Source organism: Ranitomeya imitator, chromosome 3 (genome assembly GCF_032444005.1).
Source record: "Ranitomeya imitator isolate aRanImi1 chromosome 3, aRanImi1.pri, whole genome shotgun sequence".
Lineage (NCBI taxonomy): Eukaryota > Metazoa > Chordata > Amphibia > Anura > Dendrobatidae > Ranitomeya > Ranitomeya imitator.
The window spans coordinates 33,917,680-33,931,890 of NC_091284.1; the positions used below are offsets into that span (position 1 = coordinate 33,917,680).

At 46.7% G+C, this 14,211-nt stretch overlaps 1 protein-coding gene across 1 annotated transcript in view; it reads left to right on the top strand.

Annotated features, from left to right (window-relative positions):
* Positions 1–14,211, top strand: part of LOC138672600 (bromodomain and WD repeat-containing protein 1-like) — a 139,814-nt gene that overhangs the window by 65,471 nt on the left and 60,132 nt on the right. Inside the window, 6 exon segments of the mRNA XM_069760737.1 lie at positions 3,368–3,515; positions 4,768–4,902; positions 5,218–5,346; positions 5,693–5,918; positions 6,377–6,529; positions 6,698–6,860. Of these exon segments, the coding sequence (XP_069616838.1) occupies positions 3,368–3,515; positions 4,768–4,902; positions 5,218–5,346; positions 5,693–5,918; positions 6,377–6,529; positions 6,698–6,860 (954 nt within the window).

Consider the following 14,211-nt stretch of genomic DNA (forward strand, 5'->3'; position numbering starts at 1 on the left):
CGGTGAGACGCCGCAACTGGATATGACGTAATAGGATACAGCCGGACCGGAAGCGCATGGCCATGCGGGTCACGGTGATGTTATGCGTTCCATGGTAGTAGCGCTGATGTTGGGGCAGCATAAAGTATAGCGTAATGCACCTGGGCAACTATATTGCGCGGTAAAAGGGTGGAGAGGAAGGGAATAAACGTATTTTTAATAAGATGTAGCGGCTCTGTAAAAGAGCCGAAGATGGGAAGAAAAAGGAGGCAGGGTTAGAGGAGGAGTACTATGCGTGGGACGTAGCAGTACATGGGAGTGGAATGGGAATGAGGAATGGATATTATGTGATCAGCGGACTATAATGAGGGGTAAGGGATGGAGGCTATATTGTCTGCAGGCTCAGTGTATATGGGGATGGTAAGGAGAAATACGATATAGGGGTAAAATAAACCCACTGAGCATAGTGTGTGAATGCGGTGCCAAGCACTGTGATGTATTGAGGTGGATAGAAACGTGACATACGTTCTAAGAGTGCCGCAAAACGACTCGTATACTTAGATAAATAGCGTGTCTGTGGTGAGTGGTGGCGATCAAACAAATAACTATACACGGAGGGTGATGATCGGTCCGGTGGTGACAGTAGTTCGTGATGTGCCAACCAATCGTTAGTACAGACGACTCTAGGAGACAAAGATATACGTTAGTACACATTTTTAAAAACATATGTCATGTAAGACAGTCAAAACAATGGTACATCAGCAGCTAGAAAGAGCACTCGGTAACCTTAAATAAATGCTGATAGTTCGTATTCCCTGTTTAGTCCTTTTGGTAATGTATCCAGTATGCCTCATGTTTCTTGAGCATAAGGATTCTATTTCCCCCCCTACGCTGTATGGGAACTTGCTCAAGGACTTGAAATTTCAACTGTGGGATATTATGTCCTGATGTATGGAAGTGGTGGGGTAGCGGTAACAAAAGATTATTGCAGCAGATGGTAGATTTGTGTTTAGACACTCGATCCCTGATTGGTTGTGATGTTTCCCCCACATATAACAGGCCACGTGGGCATTTGATGACGTAGATCACATATGTGGAACTACACGTGAAGTACCCTCTGATTTTGAATTCTTTGCCAGAATATGGATGTGTGACCACGTTGCCTTTAAGAACATTATTACATTGGACACAATGTAAGCAAGTGAAAGTGCCTTCCCTTGGTTTACCTAAAAAGCTCTGTCTCATGATGGTGTTGGTGCCAATATCGGCCTTAACAAGATTATCCTGCAGACTTGGAGCTCTTTTAAAACATGGAAGGAATGGGTGTTGGAATTCTGCAACATTAGGGTAGGCATTGGAGAGGATCGGCCAGTTGCTACTTATAGCATTGACTACCAATGTGTCAAGAAAATTCATGCTCCAGAGGTCATAGTTCATAGTAAAAGTAATGCCAGGCCAGGAGGTGTTTAGAAGTGACAGGAAGGCGTGGAGGTTTTCTTCCGTACCCTGCCATACGCAGAACACATCGTCAATGTATCTTCTCCATGTGATGTTATCCGTGAACAAAGTACTCATGTATATGATGCTCTCCTCAAAATGAACCATGTACGCATTTGCATATGGAGGTGCTGCGTGTGACCCCATAGCGGTCCCCGTTTTTGTAGGTAAAATGTGTCTTGGAATAGAAAGAAATTGGACAGAAGTATGACCCTTAAGAGGTCAGTACACAGTGAGATCTGGTCTGCATCCATGTCAGTTTTCTCAAGTAGATGACGTACTGAGTGGATACCCTCCTCGTGAGGAATAGAGGTATACAGGTCCCTCACGTCGAGGGTCACTAAGAGGGCATCCATAGGATTGATGTTGATCTCACCAATAAGTTTTAGAAAAGAACCCGTGTCTAACAAAAATGATCTAGACTTCTGTATGAGAGGAGTAAGAATTCTCTCAATATATCTCGCTATAGGGGATAATATCGAGTCTGTGGAGGACACTATGGGCCTCCCTGGTGGATTCTCTAAATGTTTGTGGATCTTCGGCAATGTGTAGAAGACCGGTATGATGGGATTAGGGTTCAAAAGGAAACTACATGTCTTCTGATCTAAAACGCCCAAATCAGTGTATTTGTGAAGTATGGTCTCAATACTGTGGCGAATAGCATGTGAGGGATCCCTATCTAGTGCCTGATAGATGGAGTTATCACTCAGTTGTCGTGTTATCTCAGCCAGATACTTGGTTTTATCCATGATCACTAGGGCCCCACCCTTGTCGGCCGGTTTCATAATAATAGATTTGTCCCCCTGAAGATTTTTAAGTGTCTCTCCTCAGCAGTTTGGGAGGATAGAAAAGGTTGTCCCTTTCTATATTGTCTCTGAGGGATGCAAATGAGTCTTGTATAAAACTAACAAAAGTTTCAACCGCATGAGAACCGTGTGGGCGTCTAAAGTGACTTTTGTTCCGTAAGCCCAAACTAGAAGAAGACAGTAGCTTGGGGTTGTTACTGGTGGGAACAGTATCTATAGCTGGAGGATTTGTAGAAAAATGCGCTTTTAATCTAATCAGGCAAAAAAATCTCTGGAGGTCCATGTCGAAATCAAACATACGGCAACGATATGATGGGCAGAATGAGAGTCCTTTTTGTAGGAGCGAGTGTTCGGCAACATTCAGAGTTCGAGATGAGATATTAATCAGTAGGTTGTCCATACCTTTGATCGGGTGATCCTGTTGGTATCCTGGTTTCTTAAGTTTCTGTCCCCGTCTGGTCTTCTTTTGGGGTATCGGCGTTGTCCTAAAAAAGGAATAGTTGACACCGAAGAAGATGGTCCAGATTCGTGGTCTGACCCCGAGGTTGAGAGATCTGAGGACGTAGGTTGATTCGGACGTGTTGGTGCGCCAAGAGTTGTCCTGCCATCTATAGACTCTGTTATTTTTATAGTCCTCTGCGTCCCTTACAAACTTGTTTCGTTTTCTGACTTCAATGTCCCTTTTGTGTCGGGTAATGCGGTCCTGGATCTCAGTCTTGAGGGAAGACAGCTCCTCCGATGTACCTGTTGCAGATAACTGAACTTCGATAGTCTTAATTTTCTCAGAGTTGTCAGCAATTGCACGTTGAAGATATTCTACTGTCAGGGTAATTAAATCCAGAGAACACTTATTGAGGATGTGCTCAAATTTAGTGCAGAAGTCAGGTGAATCATAAGATATCCTAAAATGTTTATAGAAATGTGAGGGGTGTACTCATGTTTGTGATATACTGTACTCTGACTTGCAAAAACATGCAAGCAGCCTGCCACATGTAGCCATCTTCCCCCATGTCATCCTCCTACCCGCAGATCAGGTGAACGTTTACTTGGATGTTTTATTTATTTATTTTTTCTTTCTCCCTCAGACCATCTCCTAATGATAACCCGTATCCAAAGCCCAAGGTCCTCATGATTGCATGGGACATAATGGATGATTATGTTGTGACTGCGAGCAGCGCCCACCTGCTGAAGGTGTGGGATTCACATACTGGGAGACTGCTGCATGTTCTGATGGTGAGTACAGGATCACAGTGCTGCTAAACCGAATCTGTGCCTTCACCCTTAACCTGCCTACGTATTAAACCATAAATAGGCTTTACTTGTAAAATTGGTAAAACTATGAACAGAGGCCCAGTTGGTGGCCTACTGACAAGTTTCAATGGGGACCTGATTTCTGAAGTCTTGGGAGGCATCTGCCACTGTGGTGGAATCTGCACTGACTCGAAACAATGGATCTTTTGCTTTGCACCTGTAGGCTTCCGTAATGACAAAAAATCGACTTCAAAATGGGTGACTTGGAAACAGCTAGACCCTCTTCATGGGCTGTCTGGGGGTCGCAAGGATCAAATCAGAAAGCTGTGAACTTGTATCACAGAATAGTGGATGTGAATTGACCAGATCCAAGTAGTGGTAGGTTTTGAGCATGGTTTGGACCACAAGAGTCCTTTGGATTGTATGACCTCATCCTCCACAGCCATGCTGGTAAACGCAGCTAGATAAAGTGGGGTGGAATAGCTGACATTGGGACCGGAGGTTGGGGTGGAGAGAAAGAGGCCAAGGGGCATGTTAAGCGGATGGACTAGATTGGAATACCAAGTCAATCCAGACCTATGAGGATAGCTAGAAGCTCTCTACGTTGAATCATTTGTGTAGATGAGGTAGAGCCGGGATAACTCTACCCAACGAGTGACCAGATCTTCCATCGTGAAGGCCGGGGGTTTGAGTTCTAACTATGCGAGTTTAGTGATTGCAGTTCAGAAGGGATGGAAGCAGGAGATCTAGGATCTCCTAGGACCTCCGTAAGGCTGGACCACACTTCTTGGTCCAGAGTGTTTCAGCGAAGCGAATGTGCAGCCCTGTTTTCTATTCCTGGGCTGAAGACTGGCAAGCGCTGGCATGTGAGGTACCGTCATGTAGAGTATTCTGGCTGAACATGGTGATGCCCCCATGGTGATTCAGGAATGCCACCACAGTATAGTTAGACTTTCTCGTAATAGCCTTGGAAAAGGGGAGAGAGTCAGGAGGCTAGCTCTGAGTTGTGGATGGCTTCTCCTGGAGTGTTTTTTTTTTTTTTTTTTGTCCAGTGAGGACAAAAAAAAAGATGCTACTTCAGAGAGACACAATTGGTATGTGTCCACGTTCAGGATTGCATCAGGATTTGACACTTCCGGAGTTTATGCACATTACTATGACTGCCTTGACTTTGCCTATGAATTGTCATTCTATATTGTCTTCTTTTTTTTTTTTCTTTTTTTTTTGGTACCAGGGTCATGAAGATGACATCTATGTATTGGAACCTCACCCCTATGACTCCAGAATGATGTTATCTGCAGGACACGATGGAAATATATCTATGTGGGATATAAAAAATGGCACCAAAGTCATGCACTGCTTTAATCTGGTAAGCTGCTCTTTTCTGGCCCATCCAAAAGCGGAGAGAGGGTGGTGAAACAGATTAGACAATGCAGGCTGACCCCTGCTCTTTACTTAACTAAACATTTTTTTTTCAACATCTATAGAGCGAAAATAAGACATTGTGACTGCCTGCAGCCACCACTAGAGGGAGCTTTAGGGCACTTACTGCATACAGAATGGGATTTACTAATGTATCTATAAGATATCCTATTTTTGATATCCTTTCCTGTCTATTACTTATAGAGCAAAAATGTGCATTGTGGTGTTAATCATTGTAATATTTCCTCCAATTTCTGCCAAGATTGAAGGACAAGGCCACGGTGCCATACTGGACTGCAAGCTGTCAGCTGACGGGCAGCGCATGGCGGGGACAGATTCCCATGGATATCTGTTGATTTTTGGATTCGGCAATAGCAAATCGTATGAGAAGGTGAGTTTTGTGTGTACATCTATAATATATATATTTTTTATACTGTGTGTCAGTTCAGGTCCATTCTTGGTCTGTTTTGCCATTTTTTTTTTTTTTTAGGGTGGTGTTTGTGGGCAATTTCTGCATTACAATCTGCCCTCTTATTTAAATGAAAACTGTGTAATGGCTAATTTCTCCTGTGGTGGCGCTGCAGGGATATTGATCGCTTGCTGATGGGTGTCCCAATAGACTCCTGAGAACCTTGTATGATCTGTGCCCTGTCGGGGGATCTGTCTTATCAGTAGGGGATGGTGATGGTTTTATGTTTGGGGTACTGACTTGTACCTGAATCTCCCTCTTATTTCAGATTCCCGAGCAGATGTTTTTCCACACGGACTACAGACCCCTCATTGTAGATTCAAACCATTTTGTCCTTGATGAACAGACCCAACAGGCGCCACACTTGATGCCGCCACCTTTTCTGGTAGATGTTGACGGCAACCCCCATCCGCCTCCATATCAGCGGCTGGTACCTGGGAGAGAGAACTGTTCGGATAAGCATTTGGTTCCTCAGCTGGGCTATATGGAAACTGGTAAGAATTGAGTTTATGGCTGACATTTCGAGTAGTTAATTTAAAAGGGCTATCCATCGCCGGTCACTGCCACATCGGAGGTGAGCGGTGCCAATAACGTTCCCTCCCCACAATTGTGCCCAGACTCGTGCATGTGTCCTGTTTAATATAGAGCCTTGCCGATCGTGCACACATCTCTGAAGGTTTGTGTGGTTACAGCATCGTCCGCTCCATTCACCTCCCAGGTGGAAGCGACTTGCAATAGTAACCCCTTCCTGCACTGCTCAGCATTAATACCACACGTAGGACGGGCAGCTCCTGCACCAGGTATCATTGCAGTGAGCAGATAGAGCAGTGTTGGTTATAAGAGCTGGGATCAGAGATCATGCTGATCCCGGCTGTTTAACCCCTCCCTGCTGATAACTGTGCAGTCTTCTGCTGCTTGCATGATTTACACTTTTAACTTCCTATCTCGAAAGTTGACGGAGAAATAGTGGAACAAGTGGTCAGTCAGCAGACAAACTCTGATCAGCAGAACCAGGATCCCAACCAGCGCCAGGATCAGCGGCCAAATCCAGAGCAAGAACCAGCAGCGGGCTCCAGCGCCCAGGCCAACAATGCAGCCAGAAGAGGTACTGGATGTCCGAATAGACTATGTACTAGAGCGCCATTTTTAGGAGTTCATATAGTGATTATTAGGTTGCTCTGTCTTATTATAATTATCATTAAATTTTCATTATTAAATGTTTTAATAATTTTCATTGTTTTTAATTTATTTTTATTTATTTTTTACGTCCTAGATCTTGCTTCTCCTCCAAATATCGGCCTGAGACGCAGCGGTCAGGTAGAAGGGGTTCGGCAAATGCATAACAATGCGCCTCGCAGTCAGATTGCTACCGAGACGGATTTACTTGCCTGGAGGAAGAGGGTTGTGGTGCCTGAGATACCCAGCATCTCTTACAGGTTTGTACTATGTCTGTGTTACAGCTAGTGGTGGTCTTGCTCTCTAGGGTCCGCGTTGTCTCCAAACATCCGATCTACGTTTCCTGTTAAGCTTTTGACTTTTTACATTGCTGATATTCTGAATGGATAGCGCTGCAGTATAAAGCACGGTGTAAGTACAAAGCTGGAGAATGAGGTTCTGTTGAATCCTAAAAGTGTCTAGGTTGAAAACAAGCCATGGCTGAAAGCCAACAAAACTTTATTATGGACTGTTGCTATAGAGAATAGTTTTACTCATCGGAGAAAAATTAAGGTTCATTAACCCTTTGGTGACATCAACCATACATGTACTCACTAGAGTTAAGCGACCTTGACCTTTTTAGAGTCGAGCCGGGTTTCGCGAAACCCGACTATCTCAAAAGTCGGGTCGAGTGAAATCGGCCGATTATGACGTAAAGTCGGGATCGACCGAAACACGAAACCCAATGCAAGTCAATGGGGCAGCATAGTCGGCAGTGAGTGGGGACCAGGAAAACACCTAGAGTGCCCATTTTAATGTCAAAACCATCCATTCTTCTTAATGAAGCTTGTCAAGCGTAATTTACCTTATAATTGGAAGGCATTTGAAATTGGGGGTCAATTGGCTAAAGTTGTGGTGGGTAGGGCTGGTTCAAGTAATTAGTGGGCCCAGGAAATCTGGACCACGTCACGGCAGTGGAGCAGGGAGAGGTAAGTATTTCAACTTTGCAAGTGCTGTGAACCTGAGCAAGCAGGGGGGGCCCACTCGTTGGCATTGGCACTGGCACAGGGCCCCTCAAAGTACAGCGGTGTGTTTGCACGGCGGGGGCGCCTCCCACCGGCAGCAACACTTTTGCGTACCATGAGAGGCCCTGTGCCAGTGACGTCGCCAACTAGTATTCCTCCCCCCACCTGATGAAGGAACCTGCACTTTCATCTGCACCTTCCTGTTTGTCCCCGTGTAAGGTGGTATGGTATGCGGGAAGGGGGACCTGACTTTCAGCAGGGTCACAATCTTGCAGTGTAGCGTGCACGGGAAATGTTGCGTTATGGGTCAATGTACCAGCAGACTCATCTATCACTGGCTGGGCAATGGGCAGGATGAGGAGGAAACACCGATATAGGCCCAAAGAATAAAGTGGGCTAAATGCAGTTCAAAATTGGTAACACAGGACTAATCAGGGGGCATTGCAGTGGAGGACAACTGGAATGAGAGGCTGACACAGAGAGTAGGCCCAAATCAGTAAGTAGTCGAAATGCAGTTCAAAATTGGCAACAGTAGTAAACAGGCGGCACAGCTTTGTTCAGTGGAGGAGAACAGCAAGGAGTGGCAGACACCGATAGTAGGCCCCAACCCAACTAGTAGGCCAAATGCAGTCTAACATTAACAACTACTTAACGAGCGCCTGAAAACGGAATTTCAGGACAGGAAACCAGGAGAACAGCAAGGAGCGGCAGACACCGATAGTAGGCCCCAAACCAACTAGTACGCCAAATGCAGTTGTTCCGTTTAACCACAATTTAATGAGAGCCTGAAGATAGAAGTTCAGGAAAGGCAACCTGGAGAACACCTTGGAGTGGAACACACCATCTCTCTACAGTGGAACACACCATCTCTCTACACCCCATACCCAATTTGTAGGCCTAATGCAGCGTAGTTTCCAACAACTACTAGAATCTGGAATTGCTTGCCTGAGGAGGTGGTGATGGCGAACTCAGTCGAGGGGTTCAAGAGAGGCCTGGATGTCTTCCTGGAGCAGAACAATATTGTATCATACAATTTAGGTTCTGTAGAAGGACGTAGATCTGGGGATTTATTATGATGGAATATAGGCTGAACTGGATGGACAAATGTCTTTTTTCGGCCTTACTAACTATGTTACTATGTTACTATGTTAACTACTAAACGAGAGCCGGAAGATCGAAGCTCAGGAAAGGCAACCTGGAGAACACCTTGGAGTGTAACACACCATCTCTCTACACCCCATACCCAATTTGTAGGCCTAATGCAGCGTAGTTTCCAACAACTACTAAACGAGAGCCGGAAGATCGAAGCTCAGGAAAGGCAACCTGGGGAACACCTTGGAGTGGAACACACCATCTCTCTACACCCCATACCTAATTTGTAGGCCCAATGCAGCGTAGTTTCCAACAACTACTAAACGAGAGCCGGAAGATCGAAGCTCAGGAAAGGCAACCTGGGGAACACCTTGGAGTGTAACAAACCCTCTCTCTACACCACGGAAGGGCTGATTCTTAGGAAGGAAGGCTGTCGGAAAGAAGCAGGGCGCGTCCGAGGGTGATTATATTCTTATTAGGTATATACTCACCCTCGGACGCGCCCTGCTTCTTTATTTGTAATGAATGTTTATTTGCAATGTGGTTTTGACTTACTCTATTTTTTTGGTAAATAATGATTTTATTATTTTCATTGTTTTGCATCTTCTTGGCAATAATATAAAGAAGACGCGACAGGACAACACTCGGTGGATGCCATATCTGTGTTTAAAATTGAAAAAACCTTTCAGTTAACTACTTGCAGGAGAAAGTTATTGTAGCTGGTGGCCATTTTTAGTACTGTACCAGATTTTTGTTGTATGTGTTTGTTTTTAATGTTAAAATGTCTGCATTTGATATCTCTCCAGTATTTTCTTTTTTATAAGCAAAATACTTATTTTTATATTTTCTGATGTTGGTTCCAGGGGTACACGGGCAGCAGTGGTGTGGTCAGTGGAGGCCTAGTGGAAGGAGTGACCGCAGACAGGCATCGAAGGCCTAAAATAATAATACATGGCTGTAGGCAATTTTAAATTGGTTACAGGGGTACACGGGCAGCAGTGGTGTGGTCAGTGGAGGCCTAGTGGAAGGAGTGACCGCAGACAGGCATCGAAGGCCTAAAATAATAACACATGGCTGTAGGCAATTTTAAATTGGTTCCAGGGGTACACGGGCAGCAGTGGTGTGGTCAGTGGAGGCCTAGTGGAAGGAGTGACCGCAGACAGGCATCGAAGGCCTAAAATAATAACACATGGCTGTAGGCAATTTTAAATTGGTTACAGGGGTACACGGGCAGCAGTGGTGTGGTCAGTGGAGGCCTAGTGGAAGGAGTGACCACAGACAGGCATCGAAGGCCTAACATAACAAAAATGTCAATACAATGGTATTGTCAGTGGCAGGCATTGAAGGATGTCAGCGCATAGACTAAACATTGGTGGAGCTGTGAAATAATTTTGCAAGTGGTAGAGCACTGTTTGAGCTGGGGTGGGGGGAAACTGTCTTGTGGCCGGCGGTACAGGCCCAGGGCCCCTCATATTACAACGGTGTGTCTGACGTTGGGTGCGCACCACCACCGCCAGAGACACTTTATTGTACTAGGAGGGACCCAGTGACAGTGCCGTCGACCAAAAGCGGGCTCACCCACCTCTTCAGACAAACTGCACTCTCACGGGTGCTGTCGCCAAGTGTCGATACCACGGCCCCGTGTGGGGAGTTTGGCCATTTAGTGAGGTGTAAACATGTCGTATGCTGGACAATCAGGTGCAGAAAATTACGAGATTGGAAAAGGCATTCAGAATAGTCCACAGGCAAGACCTTTTCATAGGAAAGCTAGGTGTCAGCCGGGCAAGGTGGGGCAAAAGATTTCGAAATCCAGTTGTGGTTCATTTTAATAAAGGTTAGATCATCTACATTTTGGGTAGCCAGACGAGTCCTTTTTTTCTGTTAGTATTGAACCTGCAGCACTGAATACTCTTTCTGATAGGACACTAGCTGCCGGGCAAGCAAGCTCCTGCAATGCATATTCTGCCAATTCTGGCCAGGTGTCTAATTTTGATGCCCAGTAATCAAATGGGAATGACGGTTGAGGGAGAACATCGATAAGGGATGAAAAATAGTTTGTTACCATACTGGACAAATGTTGTCTCCTGTCACTTTGAATTGATGCTGCAGTACCTGTCCTGTCTGCGGTCATAGCAAAATCACTCCACAACCTGGTCAGAAAACCCCTCTGGCCAACGCCACTTCTGATTTCTGCCCCTCTAACTCCTCTGGTCTGCTGGCCCCTGCAGCTCGTGTGAGAACGATCACGGGCGCTGTGTGCAGGGAATGCCAGAAGCAAACGGTCAACAAGAGTTGATTGTTTGGTTGCTAATATTAGTTCCAAGTTCTCATGTGGCATTATATTTTGCAATTTGCCTTTATAGCGAGGATCAAGGAGGCAGGCCAACCAGTAATCGTCATCATTCATCATTTTAGTTATGCGTGTGTCCCTTTTGAGGATACGTAAGGCATAATCCGCCATGTGGGCCAAAGTTCCAGTTCTCAAATCTGCGGTTGTGCTTGGTTGAGGGGCAGTTTCAGGCAAATCCACGTCACTTGTGTCCCTCAAAAAACCAGAACCCGGCCTTGCCGCGCCACCAATTTCCAGTGGCCCCGGAAAAGCTTCCTCATTAAAAATATAATCATCCCCATCATCCTCCTCGTCCTCCTCCTCCTCTTCGCCCGCTACCTCGTCCTGTACACTGCCCTGGCCAGACAATGGCTGACTGTCATCAAGGCTTTCCTCTTCCTCAGCTGCAGACGCCTGATCCTTTATGTGCATCAAACTTTGCATCAGCAGACGCATTAGGGGGATGCTCATGCTTATTATGGCGTTGTCTGCACTAACCAGCCGTGTGCATTCCTCAAAACACTGAAGGACTTGACACATGTCTTGAATCTTCGACCACTGCACACCTGACAACTCCATGTCTGCCATCCTACTGCCTGCCCGTGTATGTGTATCCTCCCACAAAAACATGACAGCCCGCCTCTGTTCACACAGTCTCTGAAGCATGTGCAGTGTTGAGTTCCACCTTGTTGCAACGTCTATGATTAGGCGATGCTGGGGAAGGTTCAAAGAACGCTGATAGGTCTGCATACGGCTGGAGTGTACGGGCGAACGGCGGATATGTGAGCAAAGTCCACGCACTTTGAGGAGCAGGTCGGATAACCCCGGATAACTTTTCAGGAAGCACTGCACCACCAGGTTTAAGGTGTGAGCCAGGCAAGGAATGTGTTTCAGTTGGGAAAGGGAGATGGCAGCCATGAAATTCCTTCCGTTATCACTCACTACCTTGCCTGCCTCAAGATCTACAGTGCCCAGCCACGACTGCGTTTCTTTCTGCAAGAACTCGGACAGAACTTCCGCGGTGTGTCTGTTGTCGCCCAAACACTTCATAGCCAATACAGCCTGCTGACGTTTGCCAGTAGCTGCCCCATAATGGGAGACCTGGTGTGCAACAGTGGCAGCTGCGGATGGAGTGGTTGTGCGACTGCGGTCTGTGGACGAGCTCTCGCTTCTGCAGGAGGACGAAGAGGAGGAGGAGGGGGTGCGAACGGCTACAGCCAATTGTTTCCTAGACCGTGGGCTAGGCAGAACTGTCCCAAACTTGCTGTCCCCTGTGGACCCTGCATCCACCACATTTACCCAGTGTGCCGTGATGGACACGTAACGTCCCTGGCCATGCCTACTGGTCCATGCATCTGTTGTCAGGTGCACCTTTGTGCTCACAGATTGCCTGAGTGCATGGACGATGCGCTCTTTAACATGCTGGTGGAGGGCTGGGATGGCTTTTCTGGAAAAAAAGTGTCGACTGGGTAGCTCGTAGCGTGGTACAGCGTAGTCCATCAGGGCTTTGAAAGCTTCGCTTTCAACTAACCGGTAGGGCATCATCTCTAACGAGATTAGTCTAGCTATGTGTGCGTTCAAACCCTGTGTACGCGGATGCAAGGCTAAGTACTTCCTTTTTCTAACCATAGTCTCATGTAGGGTGAGCTGGACTGGAGAGCTGGAGATCGTGGAACTAGCGGGGGTGCCGGTGGACATGGCAGACTGAGAGACGGTGGGAGATGGTATTGTTGCCACCGGTGCCCTAGATGCAGTGTTTCCTACTACGAAACTGGTGATTCCCTGACCCTGACTGCTTTGGCCTGGCAAAGAAACCTGCACAGATACTGCAGGTGGTGCGGAAAATGGTGGCCCTACACTGCCGGAAGGGATGTTGCGTTGCTGACTAGCTTCATTGGCCGAGGGTGCTACAACCTTAAGGGACGTTTGGTAGTTAGTCCAGGCTTGCAAATGCATGGTGGTTAAATGTCTATGCATGCAACTTGTATTGAGACTTTTCAGATTCTGTCCTCTGCTTAAGGTAGTTGAACATTTTTGACAGATGACTTTGCGCTGATCAATTGGATGTTGTTTAAAAAAATGCCAGACTGCACTCTTTCTAGCATCGGATACCTTTTCAGGCATTGCAGACTGAGCTTTAACCGGATGGCCACGCTGTCCTCCAACAGGTTTTGGCTTTGCCACGCGTTTTGGGCAAGATACGGGCCCGGCAGATGGAACCTGTTGCGATGTTGATGCCTGCTGCGGCCCCTCCTCCTCCGCTTCAGAACTGCTGCCGCCTGCACCCTGTTCCCCCAATGGCTGCCAATCGGGGTCAAGAACTGGGTCATCTATTACCTCTTCTTGTAGCTCGTGTGCAACTTCGTCTGTCACCGTGTCGGTCGGTGGTATAGCGTTCGTGATGGGGCAACATAGTCTCATCAGGGTCTGATTCTTGATCAGCACCCTGCGAGGGCAATGTTGTGGTCTGAGTCAAAGGACCAGCATAGTAGTCTGGCTGTGGCTGTGCATCAGTGCACTCCATGTCAGATTCAACTTGTAATGGGCATGGACTGTTAACTGCTTCACTTTCTAAGCCAGGGACGGTATGTGTAAAGAGCTCCATGGAGTAACCCGTTGTGTCGCCTGCTGCATTCTTCTCTGTTGTTGTTTTTGCTGAAGAGGACAAGGAAGCGACTTGTCCCTGACCGTGAACATCCACTAACGACGCGCTGCTTTGACATTTACCAGTTTCACGAGAGGAGGCAAAAGAGCTAGAGGCTGAGTCAGCAAGATAAGCCAAAACTTGCTCTTGCTGCTCCGGCTTTAAAAGCGGTTTTCCTACTCCCAGAAAAGGGAGCGTTCGAGGCCTTGTGTAGCCAGACGACGAACCTGGCTCCACAGCTCCAGACTTAGGTGCAATATTTTTTTTCCCACGACCAGCTGATGCTCCACCACTACCACTACCCTCATTACCAGCTGACAATGAACGCCCCCGGCCACGACCTCTTCCACCATACTTCCTCATTGTTTTAAAAACGTAAACAAACTAACGGTATTTGTTGCTGTCACACAAATTACACGGTGAGCTATAACTTCAGTATGATTTAGCTACCCCTTTACAGGTGAGTGAGACCACAATGAAAATCAGGCACAATGTTACACACTCTGTTGTTGGTGGCAACAAATGAGAGAGATGCCACACAC